The 14,806-nt window shown below is 44.3% G+C and overlaps 1 protein-coding gene across 1 annotated transcript in view; it reads right to left on the reverse strand.

Moving 5' to 3' along the window:
- The window catches only part of Cep192 (centrosomal protein 192), a 78,281-nt gene that overhangs the window by 50,832 nt on the left and 12,643 nt on the right, over positions 1-14,806 (reverse strand). The window contains exons 4-11 of the mRNA XM_023707485.1: positions 11,824-11,987; positions 9,155-9,207; positions 8,574-8,694; positions 6,492-6,640; positions 5,156-5,291; positions 4,337-4,428; positions 2,196-2,538; positions 1,218-1,358 (exon numbers count right to left, since the gene is read on the reverse strand). Coding sequence (XP_023563253.1) covers positions 1,218-1,358; positions 2,196-2,538; positions 4,337-4,428; positions 5,156-5,291; positions 6,492-6,640; positions 8,574-8,694; positions 9,155-9,207; positions 11,824-11,987 — 1,199 coding nt within the window. The remainder of the gene's footprint in view (positions 1-1,217; positions 1,359-2,195; positions 2,539-4,336; positions 4,429-5,155; positions 5,292-6,491; positions 6,641-8,573; positions 8,695-9,154; positions 9,208-11,823; positions 11,988-14,806) is intronic.

Here is a 14,806-nt window from a genome sequence, read left to right on the forward strand (position 1 = left end):
GCCAAGAATCACTGTTCAGCTCAGACCTTCATAATCCTTTGACATGAAGACACTACTGAACACGTATGTTTTCAGTGCACCTTACCTTCAAAATTCTGATAGCTATTTCAACCACTGAATACCTCCACCTCAAACCGTCACCCCAAATCTATAATTCGCTCTGATCTTTCCCATCTCAGTAAATGGCAACGCCATTTTCCCAAGTAAGTCTAACTACAACCTCACTCTTACCTTCTACCCTCGCCTGAAATCTGGCCACCAAATCCTCACTGTCCTACTTTGGTCTTTTTTTTTTTAGGGAAGGGTCTACAGAGTTTTCAGGGTCTCACTACTAGATCTGAGTTATAGTGATTCCCTGTTTACAGCCTCCCAAGAGTGGGGATTACAGGTATGTGCCCCAGGGGCAGAGCCAGAACAGCATGCCCAGGAATCAAACCCCTGGCTCCTGCGCTTTAATCCGCTGAGCTATTTGGTCGGCCTGGACTTTCATTAGATACTTACTTTTAAGTTTTCATTCAAGTGATCTTCACTGTCAAAGACTCACAAAGCAAGGTAGACTCGCAAACCACGCCTCAAGTCTGATCTGGGAGCTGATCTCCCCTTGCTCCTGGGCCTGTCATCTTTCTTCCATCATTTCCACATTTCTTAGCTTTTATAATTGCTCCTTTACCAAACATTTCTTTTGCTCAGGAGAGCATATTAAGAGAAACTAACTGAAGCCTAAAGTCCTCTCTAACTTTGTAGTACCATAGGTCCTACTGAGAAGGGTGAGTGCTGGTCTGGTTCAGTGTTTTTTGTTTTGCTTTGTTTTGTTTTTAATGTATTTAGCACAGGGTCTACAGGGTCTCACTACACAGATCCGACTCGTAGTGACCCTCCTGTTTCCAGCCTCCCAAGTGCTGGGACTACAGGTGCTCACTGTCTCAGCCTGCCCAAGGGGAAGGGCTGGCACAGCACACTGGAGGGATCAAACCCCAGTCCCTAAACAGGCCAGCCTAAACAGGCAGCCTGTTTGCGCTATCTGGCCAGCCCCCTGTTAAGGAAATGAGTGAGAGTGACTGGCACTAGCCTTGGTTCCCATAAAAACTAGCAAAGTGCTTCTAGGAGACAACTGTGTCCAAGAAGGGATGAAAAGCAGCTGACCAGCACACACAGATTAATCTCAACATCAGCAGAAACAACAACATGGTACAACAAGGGGCTACCTATATACTTACACCCAGATCTGAAGTCTTCATTCATCTCATTTAGGGACACATTTAAATCGTGTTCGTTATTAAAAGATGTGTAATAGGCAAGGTCAGTGACCCACCTGCCTTCTTCATTCTGATAAACCACATTCTGTGGGAGGTTCGTTTCTAAAATATAAATTCCAAAAACATCCAATGATACGTGTAAAGACTAAAATGATAAAGTGTTCTCAACTGACTTTCTTTAGTTGACTTTAACTATCAACATTACTAAAGTCTGATCAAAACTACATAGAAAAAGGAAAATCCATGTCCCCAAAAGAAAAGCAGCTCACTGACAGCAGTGAGGCAGCCTTACTACAAGTCCACACTGAAGAGGGAGGGAAAAAAAAAAGCTACGGTATCATGGCTCCAAAGTGCAGCTTTCCTCAGGTGTCTGGATCTAGAGTGTGTGAATATGGATTAAGGTTATGTGGGAGCTAAACCAGAACTGACTGCTTTAGAATAGTTATGGGTATAGATAAAGGAAGGCCCACCTGTGTGGGCGGCACCAACCCACAGGCTGGGATAAAAGGGAAGCATGCTGCTAGCTCCCTGCCTGTCCTGCTATGGACTGTCCCTCCTGCGCAGTGCCCTTCTGCCACGCCACCCTGCCTTGCTGCCGATCTCTACAAACCATGAGCTAAAATAAACCTTTCCTCCTTTGATTTGTGGGTCTTGCCTATCTTATCCCAGCAGTGAAAGGGCAACCAAGACACTAGGACCCTGAAAGGATAGGGACAAGGCAACCCAAACTCTCACTAGGTCTCTGTCCGAGAGTGTTACTGCAGAGCAACACTTCTCCAGTACTAAAATATGTAGAAATCTTTACAGTCTATAATTCATTTAAATACTACAGCATGAAAGACTTGATGTGTTCTCTGCAGAACCCTAAGTATTTGAAATAGATAAGCAACTTAAGATCTTTCCTAAATCCTATCTGAAAAGATGAAATAGTTTCCTTACGGTCTTCACTCTGCTCCATGGACTCGGAACATTGATACGTTCTCCCTTCACAGGCTGGTGCCCAACGGTCATCAGGGGAATTAATTCTACTGTCACAAGCACGCTTCAGAGACACTGTGACCACACTTTGCTGGTCAGGCACTGCAGACGTCTTGACATTTAAGCATCCATCCTCAAACAAAGCAGTTTTGGAATCTGACACCAAATGAGGAGGTCCTGCCCCCTGCGCCACAGAATCAGCTGGGTCGGAACCACCTCTGCCAGTGTCATGAAAGTGCACAGGATGAAGTTTTTCACTAGTAACTTGGGGGCTCTGCATCACAACATCCTCTCCTGTATTTTCCTTTTTAAAAAATCAATAAAAGAGAATAAGGAAGTTTTGTTGTAACTTATTTTAACACTTATGGGGAAAATTAGGCATTTGACATAAAGCATTTATGACATGAAAGAGACCATCCAGTATTTTACTATGTTTTAGACTACATGTGAACCAATATTGCACAATTTACCAAAATCTAACTGTAAAATGGGCTCACAGCAAACACACACATCCACAGATTTAAGAGACAAGGCAGTTGCTCTTTGGCTGCTATATTATGAGATGACAGAAGGGTACATTTAACTTGTATGGTTACCAATAAAGTATCAGACTGTTTAAGCCCATCAGTGTGACTATCAGCTTCGTAAAACAGCAAACAATGAAGGCCAGGGAAGACACATCATCACATCTCTTAATAGGAGTAAAATGCCAGACAGTATTAACGCTCTTGAGGAGCCAATACCAACTTTGTCAGGCAGCAGGTTAGCCCAACGCCCAACACCATGCTCTCCAGCCCTGTCTCAAAGGCCCCTCGTGATTCTTCTCTAAAAGAACACTTGCTGGGAAGACACACAGCTCCCTGTGGCGCTGGTCTGAGACATTCAGTGCCTTCATGGTCTGGAGCACAAACACACACTCTGACCGCAGTCCTCACTACTACAAGGAGACACGCAACACACAACAGCCTGATGAGCGGCTTCTAAAGTCAAAATGCTAAGAGGAGGATGCTCCATGTAAGCGAAAGTACGTCGGCGTTGCAGTGAAAAAGACACGTTCAAACCTAAGTATCATTATTTATTGGCTGGGTGTGATCTGCCAACACTGTTATACAAAATAAAGTTTTAAGTATAAAAGTATAGGTCAAAACACAATAGCTTCACATTCCTTAACAGTGAACATCTTCACTAAGACACATCAACGACTCAATTGTGCTCCCCAAGAAGATGCAGCCAAGTCCTAATCCAAGCACTGTAAACCGTGACACTGTTCTGAAGAGGGAAAATCACAGGTGTAGTTAACACTGAAACTGAAAGGACCGCCTCGCTGCCCAGAGGAGCCACACACTTCCTCTCCACAGAGCAGAACGCAGCCTACAATCCTTGGCACACAGCCTTGCTAAGGAGAGGCCAAGTCAGTCAGAGTCAGACAGGACCACTACAGTCCAAGCCTACAAGAAATGGGGTGTCATTAGCAGAAGCAGCAAAAATAATGGCAAATATATTTGAGCACAGTAAAAGACTAGTTTCTCTTTTTATTTAATGACTGCACATTCGGCTAAAAGACTTTCTAAATGAATAATCTAAATTCAATCCACTAAATGTTTAAGGAAAACATGAGCAATTATGCATATATATTTTTTATGTATTTTCATATACATTTAATACAATTATAGAAACATTTACATATAAACACAAACACTATCAGTACTGTTACATTTTTTATGTTTTTTCAGGAATCAACAATAATTTTGTTTTTTTTTTAAATGGATACATAGAAACACAAAACTTTTTTTTTTTTTTGGAATTTTAAGGAAGGATCTACAGGGTATTCAGGGTCTCACTATTAGATCTGACTCATAGTGGTTCGCCTGTTTACAGCCTCCCAAGAGCTGGAATTACAGGCAAGCACCACCACGCCCAGTCTCAACTTCCCAGTCCCAATTGCTCTCTCAGCACGCCCTGGGGGCAGGGCCAGCACAGCAGGCCTGGGGATTGAACCCCTGGACCCTGCGCCTGCTTGCAGACACTTCAATCTGCTGAGCTATTTGGCTGGCCCACAAAACTTTTCATAGGAAATTTAAAGGAAACAAATCTAGACTTACTTCAGTATAATCTGCTCTTCCCTTTTCAACATTCCAAGTATTTGTGGAAAATGGAAACACATCCTTCTCATCTCTAGGACCTACAAAATGACCTGAAAAACAGAAAAAGTTAATGGAACAATATAACAGTTTGCATAAAGTTATAACTGCTTTTTGCCAATCCTATCATTTTATGTGAACCTAATACTTAACATTCCTAAGACAAATTTAGGACATTGTTAAGTGAAGTTTTTTTTCTTTGGATTCAGGGTCTCAGGGCTGGGGATATAGCTCAGTAGCATAAGCACCTGCCTGGCAAGCACAAGGTCCCAAGTTTGACTCCCAGTACCACCAAAACAAACACACAAAAAAAGAGCTGTTGGATACACAGTTGAGACTCATAGCGATCTTCCTGTCTAAGCCTTCTCAGTGTTGGGATTACAGGCGTGAGCCACCACACATGGTTTTTGGGGCTGACAAAGCGCTCCGGGACCTGCACAGCCTGCAGAACCAGGAGTGAACTTAGGAACCTGCACTTGCCTGGCAGGTGCTTAGACCACTGAGCTCTCTCCCCAACCCTGCAAATGAAAAAAGAAGTACCAGCTAAAGGGAATAAATACAGTGAACTGCTTCCATGCAGAAAATGAGTTCCTAATTCCCAAATGTCTTCACAGAATACAACCACTCCTAACGCTGAATCGAAGAGGTACATACTGCAGAATTTCTAATAGCAATTTGCTTAGAATCTACATTAAAATAAGGCAAACAATCTCATTGGTAAGAGCAAATGAAAGGCAAACATACAATGTATGAACAAAGGAAGCACACATGTACACTTACTGGTTCCAGACAAACAAACATGACCTTCTCCAGCCTCTCTGTGAATTACTTCAGAACTCCCTAAAGAGCATGAGCCTTGGGAAGTCAGACTGCTCTCATTTTTGGATGGAAAGCTTTCGCTGCTGTTTTCATTTGCCTGTTGAGAGAATATCTTTTACTGTTATACTAATCTTTTCAATTAAAATTAAACGTATTGGGCTGGTGAGATAGCTGAGGGGTCTAAGCACCTGCCTGGCAAGTGAAAAGACCCAGGTTTGATCCTGAGACTGCATGCCACGCCAGCTCTACCCCAGGCCCACCGAGCCAGCCACTGAAATCGGGTGTGTAATCTTAGCAGTGCAGAGGCTGACATAGGAGGATCACTACAAGTCCACGCCATGTACAAGACTCTGTACCGAACACACAAATTTAATTAATTATTTAATTAAACATATTGAAGAGGGAACAAGGGGCACAAGCAGGTCTGCTTCACTGAGGGAAGCCAGGAAATGAATTTAGAAGAGTACAAAAATCAGCACTGCAGCCTGGGGCAGCTGACTTGATTTCACCAGGCTTCAGGGAGGATGGTCGTGAGAGAAGAGGGTCCTTCCAGACAACCCCACACAGTACGGAACAGGGACTTCTGTCAGAAACGTCTGACCAACACCGCTTCACTGCAAGCACCAACAGTAGGCTGAAGGCACTGCAGGCACCATCTATATCTATCCCAAACCCACAAAAAAGAAGGGTTTCACCTGAATTCTTGCCAAATGTTTATCAAATCCTGCCAGGGGAAAACAGTAATCAGACATACCTAGATTATGGGTCATTCTACAAATCAAAGAACCTAAGCTTTATAAAATGTTTAACACCATAAAAGAATTCCAAATTAAGGGAATATAGAAACCTGACCATTATAGGCAAATATAATCTTTGAATTCTGAATCATAAAAAATAAAAATATTTTGGGCAAAACTGGAAAATTTGAATGTGGTCTGTAAGTTCATTTAAACTACTATATCTAAGCTAGGTAACAATTGTGATTATGAGAAAAAATGTTGTCTTACAGAAAAAAATGTCATAAAATGTTTGCAACTTCCTTTCAAATGATTCCAGGGAAGAAGTACTTAAAGAGGGGCAAAGAATGCCAATGTGGATGAAAGTCATAAAGTCTACTGTGCTGTCCCTTTTCATTTCCTACAGATGGGGATAAAGTAAGACGTAGGAAAATACAGATGTACAGCAAGAAAAACAATCTAAAAGCAAAGGCTAAAAATTTAATGTTAAAATACAATAAAACCAACAGTAATTTTCTAATGTCAAATTTCTAAAAATAAATATAAACATTGGAACATACCGGACTAAGAACACTTGCAGGTAACCTAAAATCTTTTTCTAGAGATTCCTGTCCTTCTAGGCCTTCATAAATCATTGCTGGAATCGCCAGCTGTTCAAAATAAGCCTCCAAATGATCATCATAGAACTCTTCATCATTAATATCATCATCTATCAATGAGGGGAAAAATTAGAAGAAGAGTTAGGCTTTAAAGTAGGAACTGCTGGCAAGCACAGTTAATCCCTGGTTCCGCCAACAACAACAACAAAAAAGTAGGAACTGGTCATGTCATGCGTGAATAGCTTCCCTCCACCCGGGTCTTTCTATCATGCCATTTCTGCCTAGAGTCAGTCAACTACTAACTGAACTCTTATGAATCCAGAGCCAAAATAAACCTCCTTTCTGAAGGTACAGGTACTGGCTATTTAGCCCCAGCAGAAAGAAGCGCACACGCACATGTTTTTTGCAACACTGTTCACAATAGGCAGAAAGTAAAACAACCTAAGTACCAGCAAAATGGATACACCAAGTATAGTCTCTCAAGACAATGGAGTAATATTCATTCACAAAAAGAAATGACAGCTGCATGTGGTGGCACACACCTAGAATGCCAGCACTCAGAAGGCTGAGGCAGGATTGCTGGGAGCTTGAGGCCAACCTGGGCTGCATGGTGAGTTCAAGTCCAGCCTGCACTACAAAGCAAAATACTGTTTCAAATAAATAAATAATGTAGTAACTGATCTATATAACTTTAAGTAAGCTAAGAAAACATAAAATAGGTCAATGAATGGAGTGATGGTTTTTGCCCCTGTCATGAAGACATGACTCAGTCAGGAACATTTAACAGGCTATGTGACCTCACTAAGAGGTCGGGGTGGAGGCAGCCCTCGCACACTTCACCTGCAGCACCACAGAACAGTGGAGGAGGACAGGCTGTGCAGAAAATGGTATCATGAGTAGTTAGCGCAAATGAAAAGGAGGACAGAGAGAAGGGAGACAGCTGCACCGCAGTGGTTTTCAGAGCTCAGCAAGGGCATGGCAGCGCCAGAAGTCTCCATCTGAGGCAGGGCTGTGAGGGGTGCTGCCTGTAGAGGTCAGTTTTGCAATCAACACTGGGAGCCTTAATGCTTCTAACACCTGACTTAGCGATTCACCCTGAAGAAGCTAGATCTGAAACAAGTTCTCCTAAACTTTTCCTTATTCACATTCCGTAACTTGATAGCACAGAAATTGAGCTGACAGTTAAGACCTGGGCCTCTGCCAGGGAGATGGCTCAGTAGAATAAGTGCCTGCCTGGCAAGTGCAAGGGCCTGAGTTCAATCCCTAGTTCCACTAAAAGTTGACAAAACCATATGCTGAATATAGAACCCATTTAAAATCTGGGGCTTGGGAGATGGCTCAGTGAAATGCTTCCCTGGCAAGCACAAGGGCCTGAGTTCTATCCCTGCTTCTGCACAAAAAAAAAAAAAAAAAAGACCTGGGCCTCAACATCACCATGCCTTCATCCCACTCAGCACATCGCCTGGCCTAAGCACCATCAACAACCCAGCACTGCTGCTTCTGGGTTTCGTGCGGGTTTGTAAAGCTGCCATACAGTCTGCCATACATAGCTAGTGGGCTCCTGGCAGCGCCGCGGCAGCAGTTGCTCCTGCTTCCACTGCAGGACTTCCGCTCACGTACCTATGCCAACCCCACTGAGTCTCTGCTCCAAGGGGTTCACAGACACCCTCTGGGCCAGAAGTACCTACCAGCCCCACATTCCCAGGCACAGCCCCTCACTACTCATGCCACATGCTCTGCCTCTCCTGCCTGTGCCTGGCCGAAGGCCATCACTCAGGCTAACCAGTCCCTTGCTCCTGGGGGACAGCACCTTCAGGCGCCTACTCTGCACCTTAAGGATGTCAAACCAGGAATGAGGATAACAGGGTTCACAGGTGGAAACACATGTTTCGAATCTTATTCACGCGTCAGAAGTGGCCCTCTTAGTGCCAACCAGCAGAAGAAAATGGGCACAGAAGGTGCACAGGGGTGACTGTGGCAGAGGAGGGACACGAAGCGCAGGGTGAGGCAGTGGCCGGGAAAGGCAGAGGTGCACCACAGTACCAGAAGAGTCTTCCAAGCTTGTCAGCGACGCGAGCTTCTCGTTTTCTAGTAAGCTAATATGGCTGTAGTCACTGTGCGGAGTCTCGTCTTCAGGGCGTTTCTGACCATCGGGTACAATAATCTAAAAGAAATGAAGGGCAGGCACATTCACTCCTCTACAGAGCGCAGTTACAGGAGGGGCAAAGACCTCTCCATCTGCACTGCACTCAGAACTTGAGTGCCACACTCCATTCAACAGAGTACCCAGGGATGCGCCAAGGACACTAGCACCCAACATGAAAACACTGTCTATTTTATGTTAAATTCGTAGTAAGTACAGAGTAAAACAATTCAGACCAGGTTGAGCATTAGATTGTAAGACATGCACTAAGTTTTTGGACGTGGGATCTCAATGCAGTCTTACGCTTGAGGACAGCACTCAGCAAGTCCCTTCACTGCCCCTCAGCCTTCTCATGACCTGAAACAAACTCCCACTTTTTCTGTTAGTGTAATTCTACTACTGACAAACAGAAGACTTTCAACTAATATTAACCAATGCATGGTGTCTAACAGGAACTGGTAACAAACAGGTAAACATTTACCTTGTACTCCTGACTGCTCATCCATGATCTTACATGAGAGTCAACAGAAGGGTCTGTTAACAAAAACAAAAACTGAGAAAATATTTTATCAGCTAAATGGCCAATAATACTTAAGGACAGGGCTGGGGAGATAACTCAGTGGTCTAAGTGCCTGCCTGGCAAGCACAAGAACCCAAGCTCAATCCCTGGTACCTCATGCCATGTTAGCCCCAGAACCTTGGACATGCCATGCTGGCCTGAAACCAGGCATAGTGGCACATGCCTGCAATCCCAGTGCTGGGGAGGCTGAGACAGGAGGGTCACTACAAGTCGGAGCTCTGACAATTATTCTCAATCAAATAAATGAATATTAAAAGAAAAAGAGCAGCAGAAGTACTTTTGATGATGGTATAGGACGCCATCATTGACCCATTAAGCTGTTAAAAATGCAAGAATGAGGGGCCAGCCAGATCTCAGCAGACTAAAGCGCCTGCTTAGGCAGGCACAGCAACTGGGATTCGATCCCCGACATGTTGTGCCAGCCCCAGGGGCACGCTGAGACAGTGACTGAAACTGGGCACAGTGATGCACATCTGTAATCCCAGCACTTGGGAGGCTGAAAACAGGAGGATCACTACAAGTTGGGTCTGTGCAGTGAGACTCTGTAGACCCTGTACTAAACACATTTAAAAAAAAAAGAAAATGCAAGAATGAGGTCTCACACATGGCACAAAGCCTATGCTTGCACTGATGAAGACTGCAAGGATTCAGGGAAGCAACGCAGAGCACCGAGAGCTTAAGACAGCAGACAGGCCAGTCCACATGGAGGGCCAGGCGCTGGGAGCAAGCCCAAGGCAGGTAACATCAGGTGACAGCCCACGGGAGCAGACAGACCAAGCACATGGAAGACTCACTGCAGCAAGCCAGTTAACTCCAGGTGACCTTCCTCCACCCCAGGGCAGCAAGCCCCCCGGCCTAGCCTGCCTCACTAGATGATAAAAAGGAGTCAGTCAGATATGTTAACAGCACTTTGGTCATGTAAGAGAATCTGTGTGTTTTGGATATCATGTCTGCATCTTGTACTATGAATAACTACTATGAAGACAACAATATGCAATGTATTCATTATTGAAACTGTCCTACTAATCAGTTTTGAAACTGTCTCATTGCTATTTGTTTCTCAATAAAATTAGAAAAATAAAAAGAATCTGTTTTTAAAATATCAGAATGCAATGATGTCTGTAATCTTAAAACAGGAAAATTACACACTAAATTATATATTATAGCTATATAAGTCAAAAATTTTCAATTTTTATTTGCAAATTATTTTCCCCATAATTTGTCCTTTTGCTTTTTCAGTGGTTCCTTCTGAAGCAAAAGTTTTCAATTTTGATAAAGTCCAATTTAACCTCTTCATTTTTACTAAAAGTTAGAGAGCTAATATAGTAGAAGTATCCACACTTTTGTATCTATTTGGCATTTTTCATTAAGAGAAACACACATATCACTTAAATCTTTTGAATTAAAACATACAAATGTCTATTCATTTCACTTGTCTCATCACTTAACATGACCACACACGGTCTTCCGAGCACTGAACTGCAGGCTGGAGTTACGCACTATCACTGCTATAGGTTAAAAGCACGTAGCTTTCAATCTCCATTTTTAAAAAATGAAAGAAAATATGAAACAGTTAAAAGGTTCAGAAGGATTTTTTTTTTTTTTTTTTTTTTTTTGGTTTGGCCCACTCAGGATGCCTTAAAGGTCTGGTAAGGCATGAGGATCTGGGGATTGAACCACAGAATTCTGAGCCTGGCTGCTTTACTTAAGCAGGCACTTAAACAACTGAGCTAAGGGGTAGGCCCCTTAAAATAGTTAAAAGGAATCAGAGAATAGATGTGTATATTCTTTCTCCACAATTTTCCCCACATTTCTGTAATCCCTCTTCCCCCAATGTACCACATCTAATTTTGACAGCAATTTTTCTTTTTTTCCTTTTTGTTCTTTTCTTTCCTGTATTTTAGGGAAGGGTCTACAGGGTATTCAGGGTCTTACTACTAGATTGGACTCATAGTGATTCTCCTGTATACAGCCTCCCGAGTGCTGGGATTACAGGCGCACGCCACCATGCCACCTTGTCATCTCAGCGCACCCCAGGGGCTGGGCAAGCATGGCAGGCCTGGGAATCGATCAAACCTCTGTGCCTGCTTGCAGGCGCTTTAATTCTCTGAGCTATTTGGCTGGCCCAACAGCAATTTTTCAAATGATTCACTTTGGAGTATTTCTGAAATACCAAACTTATTTTCTTTTAAGAAAAAATTTCTTTGAGAATTTATAATTCATGAGTTATATAAAAATAAGCTGAAGGAACAGAAATAACCCAAGAGGAACACAAACCTATCAGTGGGAGGAAAGTGGAAGATGTGGCAGAACAGGATGCTCACTGCAAACACTGCACACTGGACACCTGGCTGGCCACACGGATTCCAAAGGAAGTGACCTCAGCCGTGGTCAGCTGAACCTGCTGAGGACCAGCAAAGAGACCCTTTCCTACACAGTGCCTGAGTACAGTATTAGGTACATGCAGAGTAGCTACATGACAGCAGAAGATGAATACCAATCCACAGAAGAAAACATGAAAACACAAAATTGAAACACATGATCAGAAATGACTCTGAGTAGCTGAGGACCTGGTGCTGGCTTTGGAGCTGATGCTCTGCCTGCTGGGGCCAGAGGCAGACAGGCAGATACAGTGTCAGCAGGCTGCTCTTCTGAGCCTGGTTCTTCACCCTGAAGAGATGACAACTTCACAACAGCATGGGACAGATGTGGACTTTCGGTATTGCTCTTTTTTCTAGACAGAGGGTTTAAAGAACACATTAGTGAAAAAATACTGGTTGCCTGGGATAAGTTTGTAATATCTACTAACTAGTTATATACTTCATCATTCAAAAAGCAAAAAAATAGACACTAAGAAGAAACAGTTCTTGGTCCAGTCAGAAGCTAAGGACATTTTCCCTTCTACTCCTGCAGGCTCCCGGGTCCACAGCAGCTCACAGAGGTGAGGAGGGTGGTCAGGAAGACACCTCTAGGCACCAAAGGCAGCTCTGACACAGACTCCCACACTAGACTCCAAGCCAATCAGAACGGAGAAAATGGCAAGAGCCCTTCTGCATTGCCCAAGTCTCACTTTGTGCTTGAGGACGACACTGCAGCCCCAACAACAATGTATTTCCTGGTTTCTCTACCTCTTTACTGAGACTATGGTACATGCAAAGTCACAGGTGCACACTAAAGTGCACTTGTGGGTAAGTAAGGAACATTTTGCCCTAGGAAAAGAAAGCACACAGTATGACCAGCTGGCCGTTACAACCTATCATAACAAAGGTGGTAGAGACAGTGAAAGATGGGACATTCTAGTTTACTGAAGTCTACAGTACAGCTCTCCCTCATTTCTGCTAGTCCACAAAAACTTTTCAAAATAAGCCATGAGCTTCAAGTCAAAGTGACAAGAACAATTTCCAGGAGACCATTAAAACCGGTAGCAAGCCAATCTATAAAAATATAGCAAGCCACCTTTAAGCCAGCAGCCCCAACCTACATGTAACCCATGTTCTAGAATCCGAAAAACCAACAGCATATGCAAAAAAAAGGAAAGGTACAATCTCTCTTCCCCAGCTATGCTGGACACAACAGAGCTATTGCTACTGAACTTCCTTGGAGCTCCTTCTCTCTAGTGCAGTCACAGAAGCCTCAGCACCCTGGGAGGCCACTGCTTGGACAGCTGCCTGTCACAGTAGGCCCTGCCAAGCCTTGTCACTCTTGGCTACCTACTCCTGGAGCAGGACCTCCTCTAAAGTCACAGCTCTGTGAGCCTGACATCCTTATCCACAGCACAACACCCACTCTCCTCAACCTTCTAATCAGCATGCCCCTCCCCAACTGGACTCCGTGGCCACCTCATCCCCGCACAGCCTCTATCAAACCAGAACCCAGGCAAAATCCAGCTCTCCACCACTCCTCACCTGCACGTCTAGAGATGCACCTGTTTGAGACATCATAATCACACCAAATGCTCCCACATTAAGCAACGCAAACTCAAGGAGAGCTGGTGTCCCTTTGTCCCCTCCACTCTGAGCTTTTCTCTCCAGGCTGTGCACACTGCCCAGCAATGTTTTCCTCTCTTGGAACTAGGTAGGCCTCCCCTTTTCAGATCATTCCCGTTACAGCCTGTCCCTATGGCATGGAGCTGCAGGGGCTGCCTGCAACCTCCAAGGGGCACCTCTGACCTTCACGCTCACTCAGCAGGGGGCTGGATAGTCTCTTCTGTAAACATGTTTCTGTTTGTTTGCTTGTACTGTGGCACAAGACCAGTCCTACAGAGTGGTCTCAAATCCTGGGCTAATGGGCTCCTCCCACCTCAGCCCCTCAAGCAGCCAGGACACAGCTGTGTGCTTCCTCACCCAGCTACAGATTTCTGCTGTGGCTTCTAAAACACTCCTCCCTGCCTCCACTACTGCAGAATGCATCCACTCCTCTGGTCCTCGCAACTCAAAACGGACCTGGTGCTCTTCACCTCTAGCTCCCTTGCTGCTCTGGAGGTGTCTTCGTCCCACCCTCACCTTGTCTGTTCCCACAGCACATGGACAAGGCCCTTCGAAGCTCCCACGTCACTCCAAGTACATGCGGCTCCACTCTGGGATAGCAGTGCACTCAGCTCCAGCCTGCACGCAAACCTCCTGCTTACGTCCTGAGGCCCAACTTACCACGTCCTGGCTCGCATGAGCTCTGCCGTCAGCCTCCAGAAGCTGCCTCAGCACTGCCTACTCCCCCAGCACTTTTCCCTTACAATGTGCTCTGAAAATGGCTCTGTTTCTGAGAGGAAGTTCTTGCTATATGGATCCCAGGCTGGCCTCAAGCTCCACATATCTTGCCTCCACCTCCCAAGTGAGGAAATTACAGCTTGAGCCACCACACCCAGCTTGAAATGAGAGTATTTTAATAGCTTCTGTACAACATGTTTTGTACATTGGTTTCCTGAGCATCTGTAGGTGTCGAGCACACAGCAGGAGCTCAGGCAGAACATGCAAAAGTTGGTCTCTTCACAATCAAGGCCATTATAGCCATTCACAACACAAGGCTCAATAATGTACAGATCCCATCAACATTCAAATGCTTATTTCAACACAGTGTGTAATAACATCACCAAGGAACTACTACCTGCATTTTGGTTTTATAGACTGCCAGACATTTTTTAATGCATGTACGTATAAATTACTTTCATCTCTCAAAGATTAAAAATACCACCAGATGCTGAGTAGGAATCAGAAAAATAAGCATTCTCATATATCCACTGATACAAGTTTTCTAAAGAGTAGGGTTGATTCGTAATGGTCTTGAAAAGGAAATACTTTTTTTTTTCTTTTTTGGTGGAACTAGGGATTGAACTCAGATCCTTATGCTTGCCAGGGAAGCGCTTATTCCACTGAGCTATCTCCCTGGCCCCGAAAAAGGAAATACTTTTAACAAGAGATGCGAGAGGTGGGAGAAAGGAAAGGAAATGTAAAATAAATTCAAATGTATTGGGGGCCAGGGAGATGGTTCAGTGGAATAAGCATTTCCCTGGCAAGCGCAAGGGCCAGAGTTCAATTCCAGGTTACACACACAAAAAAA

This window comes from Octodon degus, unplaced genomic scaffold, assembly GCF_000260255.1.
Source record: "Octodon degus isolate 3935 unplaced genomic scaffold, OctDeg1.0 scaffold00295, whole genome shotgun sequence".
NCBI lineage: Eukaryota > Metazoa > Chordata > Mammalia > Rodentia > Octodontidae > Octodon > Octodon degus.